We start from the raw sequence: 14,424 nt of genomic DNA, 5'->3' as shown, positions 1-14,424 counted from the left end.
TGCACAGGAGTGGTGGGGGTGAAAGAACGCGGCGGGGGTGGGCGCGTTTGCCGTAGGCATCATGAGGTGTGGTTCTGAGACCTTTGACAGTTACCCCCAGAGCTGAAAAAGCAAGATGGGGTATGTGCAGGGCACGTGTGTGTGTGGCGGGGTAAGCAGGGGACTGAGGAATGGCGGAGGTCAACAGAATTGGGGGACTGCCTCACAGACAGTACTCTGTGGGCTGGATCCAGGTGTTCTGGGTGGGTAGTGAATTTCAACTTGATCCCAAGCGCAGAGGAATTCAGTAAAGAGTTTCATGCAGGAACAAGACGTGCTCAGGTTTGTGGTCTGGGACCATCCCTCTAACGGTGGAATTGAGATCAGGTGGACTGGTTTCCTACTAGCAGAAGCAATAACCCCTTTTTATAACACGTAGTCTGAAATACTCTTTTCTTATCACGAAATGAAATTCATGCATAATAGAACCTGCCTTTACACATGATTACAAAACAGTTTATATAATGCCTTAAACCGGAGCATAAAGGAGAAATAGGAGGAACGTTGTTGATGGTTATCAACCAAATAGTATGTGTTTCACCGTGTAAATACTCAGGCACGTTGACGGTAGACGTGTAATGAAGTCGTGAGAAGCCTGCACCTGAGGTAGGCTCGCCGAGGCAGGAAGCAGGTGGAGACAGGTGGGAAGCTGGGGACTCAGCACAGGCGGCATTGTTCTTACGAGATTTTCTGAAATGGTGACCATGTCCTGGTAAAGTTTCCCAGGAAAATAAAGTACAGTCTTCCTTCGAGTTACCTGATAACTACATTTTTGGAAATTTTAGAGTATATTAAAATATTAATATTTTAATATATTAAAATAGTGCAGAAAAGTACTTTGTGTTTATATGTAAAATGAAATTAGGTTTTGGACTCAGATAATTATAGAAAGGCTTTTTACCTGTATGAATGCCCAGTGGGATGTTAGAAACTCCAGCAGGACATGGAACATGGTTTTGCAATATTGTCTTTCTATCATCCCCGACCTCCCCTCGTCCCCTCAATAAAAGCCAGAAGTGCCATCTCATTAGTTATGATGAGCCCCCCCAGTAAATATCCAAAACGCCCCTCAGGGCAGAATCACCCCTACTGAGAACCAGCGCTATAAAAGGTAGAGTGGAAAGCCCTGTGATTACTTAGAGAAAGAAGTCAAGAGTTTGCAAAGTGGTGTGCACTGCGGCCACCTGGGACCCTTGTTTAAACTGTGTGCTCCCCACCCAGGGATTCTAATTCAGGAGGGGGCTGGGGCAGGCAGATGAGGATGTAGCACCCGGGAATCTGCATTCTAATGTGCACTGTCATCTGAGAACCACTCTTTTAGGTCAGAGGTTCTCAGCCTTGACTGCATGTTAGAATCACCTGGGGAATTAAAAAAAACTCCCCAGCTCCAGGTCACACCTGAAACCAATTAACCGAGACACTCTGGGGCTGGCACCTGGGTAACAATTTCTTAAAAGGCCCCAGGTGATGGCAATGCGCAGTTAAGGCTGAGAAGCAGTGTGTCTGGTACAGTTTTTAAACTTTCACGTGCATTCGAATCACCTGGGGGTTTTGTTGAGGCACAGATTCTAGTTCCGTAGCTCTCGGGTAGGACCTGAGCTGCTGCATCTCTGCATCTCCAGGTAGTGCTGATGATGCTGACCTGTGACCACACTTGGAGAAGCAAGCCCCTAAGGCAGAAGTTATCAAAGTGTGGTCCCTGGACCATCAGCATCTACTGCGAACTTGCCAGAAATGTAAATTCTCAAGCCCCACCTAGACCCCTTAAGTCTGAAAATCTGGGGTGGGGCCCAACAATCTGTGTTGTGTGTGTGTGTTTTATTTATTTATTTATTTTGGTTGCGTTGGGTCTTCGTTGCTTCATGCGGGCTTTTTTTTCTAGCTGTGGCGAGCAGGGGCTACTCTTCGTTTACGGCGCGTGGGCTTCTCATTGCAGTAGCTTCTCTTGTTGTGGAGCACGGGCTCAGTAGTTGTGGCTCGCAGGCTCTAGAGTGCAGGCTTGATAGTTGTGGCACACGGGCTTAGTTGCTCCGCGGCGTGTGGGATCTTCCCGGACCAGGGCTCGAACCGTGTCCCCTGCATTGGCAGGTGGATTCTTAACCACTGTGCCACCAGGGAAGTCCCACAGTCTGTGTTTTAACAAGTCCTTTAGGGGATTCTGATACACGCACAAGTTTGAGAACCCTACTCTTGGGCATTCCTTGGTTTCCAGCTGAGGTTACTGGGTTCCATGGTTTGGCCATATACTGAGATGTAAAACCCAAGAGGAGATGCAGGTTTGGGAGGTGCCAGGAGTGATGTTGGCATACCCAGAGGGTACCTCTCTTTCTGGCAAAATAGGAAGTCCCCTGTTGATCTGGGGCCTTTTCCTCAGCACATGTGGTCCCACAGACATGAGGGGATATAAGGGGCAGCCCGACTCGGGCTGAGCCTTGGCTTTTGGACCTCCTCCTTCCCTCCATACTCAGCTTGGGTCCTCTGGTGGGCAAAGTGAAGGAGTACCAGGTGGAGACCATCGTGGATGCCCTCTGTGCCAACATGCGGTCAGACAAGGAGCAACTCCGAGACATCGCTGGCATCGGCCTCAAGACCGTCCTGTCGGAGCTCCCCCCTGCAGCCACAGGTACTCAGGTCTTAGGGACTCGGTGCTATTGCTATTTGTCCTAGTTTATGACTGAAGAACCTGAGGCTCAGCGAGGTGAAAGGACTTACCCAAGGTCAGCCAGCTAATAAGTGGCAGAGAATTCAGACCCAGATCTGTTAAACTTCATGGCTCTGTTTCAGGGATGCTTTTAGCTGCAAGTAACAAAGTCTAACTAATGGCAGCTTGATGAAGTAGGGGGTTGCTTTTCTCACATAACTCTGAAGGGATCAGCCACTCCATTTTTACAGCCATTCACTCAGAAGCTCAATTAGGACAGAGCTGAAGTCTCTGCCCATGTCTCTTGCCCTTTATAAGAAAAGCACATGTTTCCCCAGAAGACTTTGACCTGTATCTCACTGGCCAGAACATGGTCACCTGGCCTCTCCAAGCAGCAAAGGAGTCTAGGAAAGAAGTGCTTAACTTTTCCCACCTCCCCATTGGAAGGCAGAGGGCAAAGGGGTCAGGTGTGGGGTGAGCCAGCCAGCAGGTCCGCCCTTGGTTCTTTAGCTCCCCAGCTGTCTCCTTTAGTTTGGCGTGACTCTGCGTCAAACCTTGGACCACACCAGCCCTGGCTTCCCTGGTCAGTAGGATTTGGGGGATGTGGGCTCAGGAACACAACCAGAGCAAAGGCCGACCACAGGTGGAGGCCAGCCCTGGGCCTCACCGCACCTACCTTGTGCTCTGTGCAGGCTCCGGCCTGGCCACCAGTGTGTGCCGGAAGATCACAGGCCAGCTCACCAGTGCCATCGCCCAGCAGGAGGACGTGGCTGTGCAGCTGGAAGCCCTGGACATCCTCTCTGACATGCTGAGCAGGTGCGGGAGGCCACCCTGGGCACGGAGGACAGGGGGGCAGGGAGGGTCTCAAATTCACAGAGCCAGAGCTTACTGTACACCAGGCCCTGTGCTAGGGCTCTTTAATCGTACCAGCAGTGTCCCAGGAGAACTCGTTTGTCACCATTTTATGGGCTCTGAGAGGTGATGTGGCCTGTTTGCAGTCACAGTGAGTAAATGGCAGAACCTAGGAGTTGAATTCAGGTCTCTCCATAGCTGGAGCCCATGTGTGTTCATCCTCTCCCTCGGCCCTTCTTTCTCTTTTTTTTCTTCTCTTGGATTAGTATAGCTGGGCCTTTGTTTTACATTGCACTACACATTTTTAAAGTATTCATTCATTCAGCCTCTCAAGATTTGATCACCTACTGGAAAAATGTCAGGTGCCGGACTAGTTCTGGGAATATGGAGTTGGCTGGGTCTTGGCGGCCCCTAAGGAAAAGCTCACAGACACATAAATCTGTGAATAGAGTAAGAACAACAATACAGCTAAGAGCAGGGCCCATAGGAGCTCAGAGGAGGAGCCCTTAACCTAGCTGGGGGGTGGGGAACCTTCCTAGAGAGGGTCCAGCCAGCTGAGCCTTCAAGGGTGGGCAGGACTTGGCCAAGCGTGGATGAGCATAAGGGGGACCTTGGATGGGGGACCTGCCTTCAGCCCAGAGGGCAAAGACCAGAGAGACATGAGGTCCTGGGGGTTGTGCAAGGCAGTCGTGGGGTGTCATGACGAGGGGCTGGTGTGGAGAGATGAGGGCTGGGAGGGTGGGGCAGTTGACTAAAGATTCTACTGCAAGTGTGAGGGGCTCACGGAGGGGTTCTCGGCAGGCATGAGGAATGCCCTGGGTGTATTTGTGTGTTTTAGACTGCTCTTTCTATGCGCAGAGTGCACGGAAGATGGGAGGGGGTTGAATGGGCAGGGAGACTGCTTAGAAGGCTTCTGCAGGCAGGTGAATTCAGGTTGTATTTAGGAGGTGGACTCCACAGCGCTTGGAGTGGATGAGAGGCAAAGACTCAAGGCTGACACCCAGGGGTCTGGCTTTCCTAGCTGTGGGCACAGACACAGGGCCACTGGCCGTGTAGGTGCGCTCCAGGAGCAGTGTCGGGGTGGGGGGGCGTGATGGTTTCCGTTTGGAACATGTTGAATTTGAGGTGCCTGGGAGGTACCCACTCAACCAAAAACTCCATAGGGCAGGACTGAGGGCCAGAGTCCATCTCGCTCTCCCGAGTTTCCAGCCCAGGCCCTGTCACATAGTAGGTGAACACATAAATAAATGAAACCCAGGAGAGAGGTCTGGGCTGGACAGAGAGATATGGGAGGGTGAGGTCAATGTGTTGGTGTGGGGTGAGAGAAGAAAAGGTTTCAGGACACACATGGGACAGGAAAAGCACAGGCCTGGTTTGAAGGTGGGATAGAAGCTGCTGCAGGGGCTGCGTTCTATCTGTGCAGAAGCCATTCTCTGGTGTTCCCTCTTGCCTTGAGCCTGGAGCTCAGCTTATCTAAAGGGCACTGGGGGGCCACTGAAGGAGTTAGGCAGAGGCACACTTCCGATCACTCTGGCCTCAGTGATGGGGAGAGTGAGGGCCCTTGGGTTGTCATAATGGGGGAGGCGGCCAGGAGCCCATGGGGAAAGGGGAAGTGCCTGGCCCAGGCTGCCCGCCGGGTGGGCCTCGCACGACACACCTTCCTTCCGGCGCTCCAGGCTGGGCGCCCCGCTGGGCGCCTTCCACGCCAGCCTCCTGCACTGTCTGCTGCCGCAGCTGAGCAGTCCGCGCCTGGCCGTGCGCAAGCGGGCCGTTGGGGCGCTCGGCCACCTGGCGGCCGCCTGCAGCACCGACCTCTTTGTCGAGCTTGCGGACCACCTGCTGGACCGGCTGCCCGGCCCACGCGCGCCCGCCAGCCCCGCGGCGATCCGCACCCTGATCCAGTGCCTGGGCAGCGTTGGCCGCCAGGCAGGCCACCGCCTCGGTAAGGGGGCGGGGCCCCACGGGGAGGGGTCGGGGCCGACTACAGGGATCCCGGGAGAGGGGCGGGACCTGGGCTGAGGGGGTGGGGCCCGGGTGAGCCACCTCTTCGGGTAGGGGGCGTGGTTGAGGTGGGGAGGGGCGTGGTTGAGGTGGGGAGGGGCGGGGGCGGTGCTGAAGCGCCTGAAGAGGAAGAGTGGGCTCGAGAGGCAGCCAGGTGGGCCCGGAGCTCAGCCTGCTTCTGAGCCCTACCCAGAGGCTCGCGAGGGTAATTATAAGTCATGCCTCCAAAGGGATGATGTATGTACAGTAAACTGCACCACTTAAAGTGTACAATTCAGTGTGTTTTGCCCTTTTCGCGCACTTGTGAAACTACCACCGCAATCAAGATGCAGAACATTTCCATCGCCCCCAAAAGTTTCCTTGTGCCTCTTTGCAGTCCATCCACCCTCTGCCCCACCCTAGGCAACCACTGACCTGCTTTCTGTCACCAGAGATGAGTTTTGTAGAAGTGGAATCCTGCAATCAGTTTTGAATTTATTCTCAAACACCTTGGAGTTAGTTCAGGCTAGAACAGGGCAGTGTAGTAGAGTGGCCACGGTCTGCCCTCCCTCCCCTCTGGCTCTCTCACTGCAGGGGACCTTAAAAAGCACACATGGAGGCCCCAGCCTGCAGTCCATACTCTGTCCACATCCCCCCAAACAGCAGCCACCCTCGGGAGCATGGACCTGGGCAAGAGAACTGCACAGGACGGGACAGGGTTCAGGGTGGGGAAGGATACGGCTGGAGAAGAGCTAGGGTGGGACCCATATAAAGCCCGGGGGGCAGTGGGGGGCCCCTCTTGCCTGGTTTGTAAGGGCAGTGCCTGCCTCCCCACTTTCCTTGCCCAGGTCTACAACCTAGTGCAGGAAATAAGGCAAGAACACGAGTAATAGTTTCAACAACAGATGCTACTTATTGAGTGCCTGCTTCGTGCCAGGACCTGGGTGGAGATGTTTATCTGAATCTTATAGTTAATCTTGACAAACTCTCTGGCTGCTAGGCATTGTTATCCCTACCGTGAAGATGAGTGGTCTGAGGTTAAAGAACGTTGCGATGTGCCCAAGGTCCCATAGCTTATAGGGCGCTGAGTCAGGGCTAGAACCCACATCTGCTTGACTCTGAAGCCTCTGAGTAACTTTGCAGTGGCCAGGGCTGCAGGTGCAGGCACAGGCTGAATGCTGTGGGCTGGGGGAGCCCCGGAGATGGTCTGGCCTCACCTCACCTTGTGTCACTGACCCACCTGGCCCTGCAGGGACCCACTTGGACCGACTGGTGCCCCTGGTGGAGGAGTTCTGCCACCTGGATGATGATGAGCTTCGGGAGTCCTGCCTCCAGGCCTTCGAGGCCTTCCTGAGGAAGTAGGTGCAACAGGGGTGCTGGAAAACGGGGGCCCTGGGGTTTCTTTGAGAAGTTGGTGGGGATGGCATGGGGCCAGGATGCTGGCCTCAAAGCAGTCAGGTCTCAGGACTCACCACTGGGCCCCATCCCCAACCCTGTCCTGCCTGGGTCCGGCAGAGCCTCCTGCATCCCACCCCACAGGTGCCCCAAGGAGATGGGCCCCCATGTGCCCAGCGTGACCAGCCTCTGTCTCCAGTACATAAAGCACGACCCCAACTATAACTACGACAGTGACGGGGAAGAGGAGCAGATGGAGACGGAGGACAGTGAGTTCAGTGAGCAGGGTGAGTGGCCAACTTGTCCTTGGGCTGGTGGGTGGAAGTGGGTGCAGCTTTCCTGGGAATCCCCCAGCCAAAGACAGGGGCCACATTTGGTGGCCCCATCCTGATCTCAGCTCTTCCTCAGGCCCCAGCCCTGCCCTTGGAAATCTGGATCCTCTGTGGTGCCCACACTCTCTGATTGCAGAGCTCACAAGACAGTAGTAATTGCTGTTGTTTATTGAGCATCTCCTTATGTCCTCTGTGCTATTTTTTTTTAATATTTATTTGTTTATTTTTGGCTGTGTCAGGTCTTAGTTGTGACACGCGGGATCTTTTGTCGTGGCGTGCGGGCTTCTCTCTAGTTGTAGCCACGGGCGGGCTTTTCTCTAGTTGTGGCACGCGGGCTTAGTTGCCCTACGGCATGTGAGATCTTAGTTCCCCGACCAGGGATCGAATCCACGTCCCCCGCTTTGGAAGGTGGATTCTTAACCACTGTACTAGCAGGGAAGTCCCGTAAGTACTCTCTTATTTCATGTTCCTTATAATGACCCTAAGAAACCAGGTATTTATCATCCCCATATTTCAGACAAGGAGACTGAGACTTAATGAGGAGAGATTTGCCTGACATAACACAGCTAGGAAGTGGCGTAGCTGGGACTTGGAGCCATGTTTGCCAGACTCACCCACCTCGTGCTGCCATCTCTGTACCCTTTTAGTTATGGCTTCCAAGAACCATTGCTTTAACCCAGCAGAGTGAAGCTCTAGTGGTGGAATGATTGGCACTGACAGGGAGAGATACCTGGATGGGGGATGGACTCAATGGCTGCTTTCCTTCTGTGCCTGTGGGCCTGTCTGTCACTCAGAGGGAAGGCCCTGGGCCCTGGAGGCATTGATGGAGGTGAAGGCCTTAGGTCCTGATGGGTACTCAGAGCGAGATGCGGTGGTAGGAGATGAGATCAGACGAGCATTTTGGGCTCAAATGCCCGGCCAAGGAGATTGGGCATTTTCTTGTTAGTAACAGGGAGCTCTGGATGTTTCTTTATGGGTGACATAGGGTGGAGATAACAAACAAGGGTCCATCAGAGGGGACACATCTGCTAAGCTGACAAGACACATCTGGGGGACCATCCATCTGGCCCACTATGGCTTGTCCAGATGGAGTGCTCTGAGAGTCTGGGTTCTCTGCAAAGCAGTGTGGGTAGGAACATGCTGGCCTTTGAGCCTGTGCCTGGGGGTGTCCCTAGGGAGGACCGTCCCCCTCTGAGCCTCGTGTGTGTCTCCCCAGGTGTGTGAGTTGGCTTTGTGGGCCTCATTCATCTCTGCTGTTTCTAGCTGTGTGTCCTCAGGAGCGTCTTCATCCTCTCTGAGCCTTATATGTATCATCTGTAAAAGGGGGCTCAAGACACCTTCATTCCTGAGGCATGGTGAAGACTTGAGCTCTGACCTCTTGGGGGAGCTTGGAGAGTGGAGAGCCGCACAAACACAGCTTTTCCTTATTGTTAGTCCTGCTTGGAAGCCGGAATCAGGACCCTGTCTGGGGCACGGGAGCTATCACCTTTCCCTTCTGAAATCCCAGTAAATGAAACACCACTCAGCCAGTCCTGAAACCAAAGGATGGTCTTGTGCCCCAAATGGATTCCCTAAATCCTCACTGGAAGCTTGGGAGTCAGTTTTTCCCTGGTGTAGTCAAAACAACCAAGAGTCTGGAGGCAGCGGGAGGACCCTGGCGTACCTCCAGCTGGTTCCCTGCTTGACGCCACCCCTAGCACACAGCAGGTGTTCATTAACCGGTAGTGACCATGGAAAGGTGAGGCCCCGGCGGAGCCCTCCTCGCTGCCCCCTCGCTTCTCACCCCTCCGACCTGGGAGACCGCCCTGGGTGGTGCGCAGGGCTCCATGGGTGTCTGGTTCCCGCCCCAGAGAGCGAGGACGAGTACAGCGACGATGATGACATGAGCTGGAAGGTGCGCCGGGCAGCGGCCAAGTGCCTGGCGGCCCTGATCAGCTCTCGGCCCGACCAGCTGCCCAACTTCCACTGCACCCTGGCGCCCGTGCTCATCCGCCGCTTCAGGGAACGCGAGGAGAACGTCAGGGCCGACGTGTTCGGGGCTTACATCGTGCTGCTGCGGCAGACGCGGCCCCCGAAGGGATGGCTGCAGGCCGTGGAGGAGCCCACCCAGTCGGGCAGCAACCTCCAGATGCTGCGAGGACAGGTGTGCCTGCCTGCCCCTCCCCCTCCCTCCTGCTCACAACCCTTCCCTCCTCCATCTCCCCACCCTCCCACCGCCCCCCATCTCTCCACCCACTGGATTGTGCGTACTGAGCACCTGCTGTGTGCCCGGCCCTGTGTATGAAGTGGCGGGGCACAACAGGGGGCGAGACAGATGAAGTCCCTGCCCCTGGACCACACAGTCTCGGGCAGATAGCCAACAGCACGAGTAGGGTTCCAGGCCACAGCAAGGGGGTTCAGTTTTATTCTAAGAGGGCAGACGCCACGGGAGAGGAATTATGGGATTCCACTCACATTTGAAAAAGCTCACTCTGGCTGCTGTGTGGGGAATGGATTGTAACGGGCTGGAGGCCACTGCAGCTGTGCAGGTGAAAGGGCTTGGTGCCTTGGGCAGGGGGCAGGGGGACAGGAGGTCGGACTTGAGAGATAGTTTTGGGGTTTGCAGATGGATGTGAAAGGCAAGGGGCAGGGAGGTGTCATGTGAGTTCCGGGCTCTGGCTAAAAATAGTGCAGTCCCCGAGATGGTGGAGGGTGGAGCGGGGGCATGTCTAGAGTTCTGTTCTGGACGTTTATGTTCGAAGCCCTCGTTGGATGCCGGAGTAGAGATGTCTGGCGGGCAGTCGGCACACAAGTCTCGTGTCAGAGATGTAGATCTAGGAGTCATTGCTTCAGGGGAATCCTCAGCTCGGAAGTGGATGAGCTCACTGGGCAGGGAATGTAGCTGGAGGAGGGAAGGGCGCCCCGGCGCTTCACCCTCACCAAGTGTAGGAGTGAGAACCACACTGCCCCGTGACCTTGAGCAAGTTACTTCAACTCTGTGCCTGTTTCCCGTCTGTCAGCTGGGCACAGGACTAGTACCCACCTCAGAAGGTGAGTGTGGAATCAGGTGCCTGGTACAGAGCAAGTGATGGGAAGCTTGGGGTGGAATGATCCTCTCCACGCTGGGGGTGCTCCATGGGCAGGTGCCCGGGCAGAGTCCCCCAGTAGTGGGTGGGGTGTGGAGGTTCCTGGGTGGTCACTGACCTCCCCCCCTCCATCCACAGGTGCCTCTTGTGATTAAGGCCCTGCAGAGGCAGCTGAAAGATCGGAGTGTCAGGGCCCGCCAGGGTTGCTTCAGCCTCCTCACCGAGCTGGCAGGCGTCCTCCCGGGCAGCCTGGCAGAGCACATGCCCGTGCTGGTAGCAGGTAGGATGGACTGGAACCCCGTGTCTGCTGTTCTGGGCTTCTTCCTGAACCCAGCCCCCAGCCCCCAATCCCTGAGAGTGCCCCTGTTCAGCAACCTACAGTGGCTCCCCACTGCCAGCAGTGAAAACAGGGCCGGGGTGCAGGCCCTATGTCCTGTTTAAATAGGTTTCCTGGACTCTGTCCTCAGCCCTGGCCCCGGCCAAGCCCTGACCTCATAGTATCTGCTGCATGAGAGCCCAGGTGCCTGGGTCCAGCTCAGACGCCTGAGGGTGCTCCACCCCTGCATCCAGGGAGGGCTGAGTTGGGTCAGGGTCTGTGGCCTGGTAGGTAACCTTGCCTCCCACCCCCCACCCCCAGGCATCGTCTTCTCGCTGGCGGACCGCTCTAGCTCCTCCACCATCCGGATGGATGCCCTGGCTTTCCTGCAGGGGCTGCTGGGCACAGAGCCGGCTGAGGCCTTCCACCCCCACCTGCCCGCTCTCCTGCCACCTGTGTTGGCCTGCGTGGCTGACCCTTTCTACAAGATCGCAGCTGAGGCCCTGCTGGTGCTCCAGGAGCTGGTGAGGGCCCTATGGCCGCTGGACGGGCCTCGGACGCTGGACCCCGAGCCCTACATTGGAGAGATGTCCGCGGCCACCCTGGCACGGCTTCGTGCCACCGACCTGGACCAGGAGGTGAAGGAGCGGGCCATCTCCTGCGTGGGCCACCTCGTGGGCCACCTGGGTGACCGGCTCGGGGATAACCTGGAGCCGTCGCTCCAGCTCCTCCTGGACCGCCTGCGGAATGAGATCACCCGGCTGTCTGCCGTCAAGGCGCTGACACTGGTGGCCGTGTCCCCGCTGCGGATCGACCTGCAGCCCATCCTAGCCGAGGCGCTGCCCATTCTGGCCTCGTTCCTGCGGAAGAACCAGCGGGCGCTGCGTCTGGCCACCCTGGCCGCCCTGGCCGCCCTGGCCCAGAGTCAGGGCCTCGGCCTCCCGCCATCCGCCGTGCGGGCCGTGCTGGCCGAGCTGCCCTCCCTTGTCAGTGAGAGCGACATGCACGTGGCCCAGCTGGCTGTGGACTTCCTCGCCACCGTGACCCGCGCCCAGCCAGCCTTGTTGGCCGAGGTCAGCGGCCCTGTGCTGGCAGAGTTGCTGCGTTTGCTGCGCTCGCCCCTCCTGCCGGCCGGTGTGCTAGCGGCCGCCGAAGGCTTCCTACAGGCCCTGGTGGGGACCCAGCCGCCGTGCGTGGACTATGCCGAGCTCGTCGGCCTGCTCACGGCGCCCGTTTACGAGCAGGTGGCGGACGGCGGGCCCGGCCTGCACAAGCAGGTGTTCCACTCGCTGGCTCGGTGCATGGCGGCCCTCGCGGTGGCCTGTCCCCAGGAGGTGGCGGACACGGCCAACCGCCTGGTCTGCGATGCCAGGTCGCCCAGCTCGAGCCCAGGGGTCAAGGTCCTGGCGTTCCTATCGCTGGCCGAGGTGGGCCAGGTGGCTGGGCCGGGCCTCCAGCGGGAGCTGAAGGCGGTGCTCCTGGAAGCCTTGGGCTCGCCCAGCGAGGACGTGAGGGCGGCTGCCTCCTACGCGCTGGGCCGCGTGGGCGCGGGGAACCTGCCTGACTTCCTGCCCTTCCTGCTGGGCCAGATGGAGGCCGAGCCCCGGCGGCGGTACCTGCTGCTACACTCGCTCCGGGAGGCCCTGGGGGCCGCCCAGCCCGACAGCCTGAAGCCCTACGCCGAGGACATCTGGGCCCTGCTGTTCCAGCGCTGCGAGGGCGCCGAGGAGGGCACCCGGGGGGTGGTGGCCGAGTGCCTCGGGAAGCTGGTCCTCGTGAACCCTCCTTTCCTCCTGCCCCGGTTCCGGAAGCAACTTGCTGCAGGTAGGGGCACAGGGGTGGGCAAAGGCAGCCCAGATCGGAGGTGGGCAGAGGTCCACATAGGGTGAACTTGTTCAGGTAATCGGGTCTGAGAGTCACAGTGTTGACAAGCTTCAAGGCAGAGGAGCCGTTAAAAACAGTGTTTCCTGAGACTTAAAGGCCTCTTCCTGTGGGACCCTCTGGGATGGAGGGGACAGAATCCTTGATGTGTCCCTCCAACAAATAAACTTTTCACGGTGCCACTTGTGGACAGCAGCCTTGTGCTCCAGGTGAGGGTTAGTAAAGGCAGTTCTCTGAGGGGCCAGAAACGGCAGCCTGCAGAATGCAGCTGTCTCGGGCTAGCAGGAGGCAGGAACAAACGTAAACGTGGACTAGGATTGGATGCCAGTCCCCGGGGTGTGGAGAGGGCCGGGGAAGGGGTGAGGAAGGCAGGTCTTAACGTTCCGGGGTTAGGGCGCGTCAGGGTGTTCTGCAGCTCGGGGGAAGAAAGCGGGCACGTGGACTGTGGGCTCTTAGGCAAGTGAAAGCCCCTGAGGGCGAAAGGCCTCCAGGCCTTGAGCTGGTCACCTGGTCCCCGTAGGGTCAGTGCTGTGTTAGTTGACATAATGCAGCCGAAGTGCTTGGTATCGTGGGTGGTACCTAATTAGTACTGCTAGTATCCACTGTCGTTGCTGTGTCAGTGATTCCGGTTAAGCCCTTCCTGGGTTGCTGGTATACAGGCAGCAGCTCTGGGCCCTCACCGCTGTGTGGGCAGGACAGCCACGTGAGGACCTCACCTGTTAACACTGCACAGGGCTCTTCACGAGGAACCTTGGGAGGCAAGAGTCTTGGGATGAGGGGCAGCCCTGCCTTTTCTAAGCTCAGATTTGTTTAGACCTCGTGCCCACTGTTGAACCAGCTAACCAGTCACATTTCCTATTTACTGCCGGCTGCTGGGATGCTTAGAGCCAAATCAGCGCCCTGCTTCTAGCAAGTTCATAGGACTTTCTAGTTGCCTCTCGCTGCATGCCCCTCACTCTGGTTTCCATTTCACTTTGTCCTTGGCCTCATTTTTCTTAATTCAATTAATCCTCTTCTATGTGTATTATCTTTATCAGCCACCCTGAATCTTCTTAGGAGCCAGTCAGGATGGAAAGAGAAGGAGGAAGAAACTACAAGTCTGAAGTCAGTAACTCACTCACTCATACCCTAGCATCAAATTGTAAACTTTCTGGGGCTTCCCTGGTGGCGCAGTGCTTGAGAGTCCGCCTGCCGATGCGGGGGACGCGGGTTCGTGCCCCGGTCTGGGAAGATCCCACAGGCCGTGGAGCGGCTGGGCCCGTGAGCCATGGCCGCTGGGCCTGCGCGTCCGGAGCCTGTGCTCCGCAACGGGAGAGGCCACAACGGTGAGAGGCCTGCGTACCGCAAAAAAAAAAAAAAGAATTGTAAACTTTCTGTTGAGTCTTGAACTGAAGTCTTGGATGGAAACAGCCTTAACCCATTCAGTGCTGTGTGCCGGAGGGGTGGAAGCTGCCGATTAATCTCCTTCACCCTAATGGGAAGTGTACTCCCTTCCCTTTCTGCAGCTTCTCTACTCAGAAAGCAAGCAGAAAAGCAGAATTAAGTGAGGTCAGCCTGCTTGAAGCACAACTGCTCCCTCCTTGGAGAAGCCCACAGAGAGGGCTCAGAGCAGTTGGTGAATTCTGGACCTGCTGTGTGACCTTAGACGTGAATTTAACCTTTCCGGTCTCTCCTCATGTGTAAAATGGAGATTAAGAAGAATTTTTATTAATTATTGTTACTAATATTATATGATTTTTCTTTTTCTTTTTTTTTTTTTTTTTTGTGGTACGTGGGCCTCTCACTGCTGTGGCCTCACCCGTTGCAGAGCACAGGCTCCGGACGTGCAGGCTCAGCGGCCATGGCTCACGGGCCTAGCCGCTCCGCGGCATGTGGGATCCTCCCAGACCGGGGCACGAACCCGCGTCCCCTGCATCGGCAGGC

At 56.7% G+C, this 14,424-nt stretch overlaps 1 protein-coding gene across 1 annotated transcript in view; it reads left to right on the top strand.

The window, feature by feature from the left end:
* CAND2 (cullin associated and neddylation dissociated 2 (putative)) overlaps positions 1–14,424 on the top strand; it is a gene marked incomplete at both ends in the record, with an annotated part of 29,616 nt that overhangs the window by 6,127 nt on the left and 9,065 nt on the right. Inside the window, 8 exons of the mRNA XM_079713132.1 lie at positions 2,508–2,662; positions 3,373–3,496; positions 5,209–5,474; positions 6,765–6,870; positions 7,052–7,194; positions 9,090–9,382; positions 10,443–10,584; positions 10,942–12,444. Coding sequence (XP_079569258.1) covers positions 2,508–2,662; positions 3,373–3,496; positions 5,209–5,474; positions 6,765–6,870; positions 7,052–7,194; positions 9,090–9,382; positions 10,443–10,584; positions 10,942–12,444 — 2,732 coding nt within the window. The remainder of the gene's footprint in view (positions 1–2,507; positions 2,663–3,372; positions 3,497–5,208; positions 5,475–6,764; positions 6,871–7,051; positions 7,195–9,089; positions 9,383–10,442; positions 10,585–10,941; positions 12,445–14,424) is intronic.

Source organism: Hyperoodon ampullatus, assembly GCF_949752795.1.
Source record: "Hyperoodon ampullatus genome assembly, chromosome: 10".
In the NCBI taxonomy this organism is placed as follows: domain Eukaryota; kingdom Metazoa; phylum Chordata; class Mammalia; order Artiodactyla; family Ziphiidae; genus Hyperoodon; species Hyperoodon ampullatus.
Note: the sequence above shows the minus strand (reverse complement) of the source record. Positions and strands in the feature narration are given on the sequence as shown.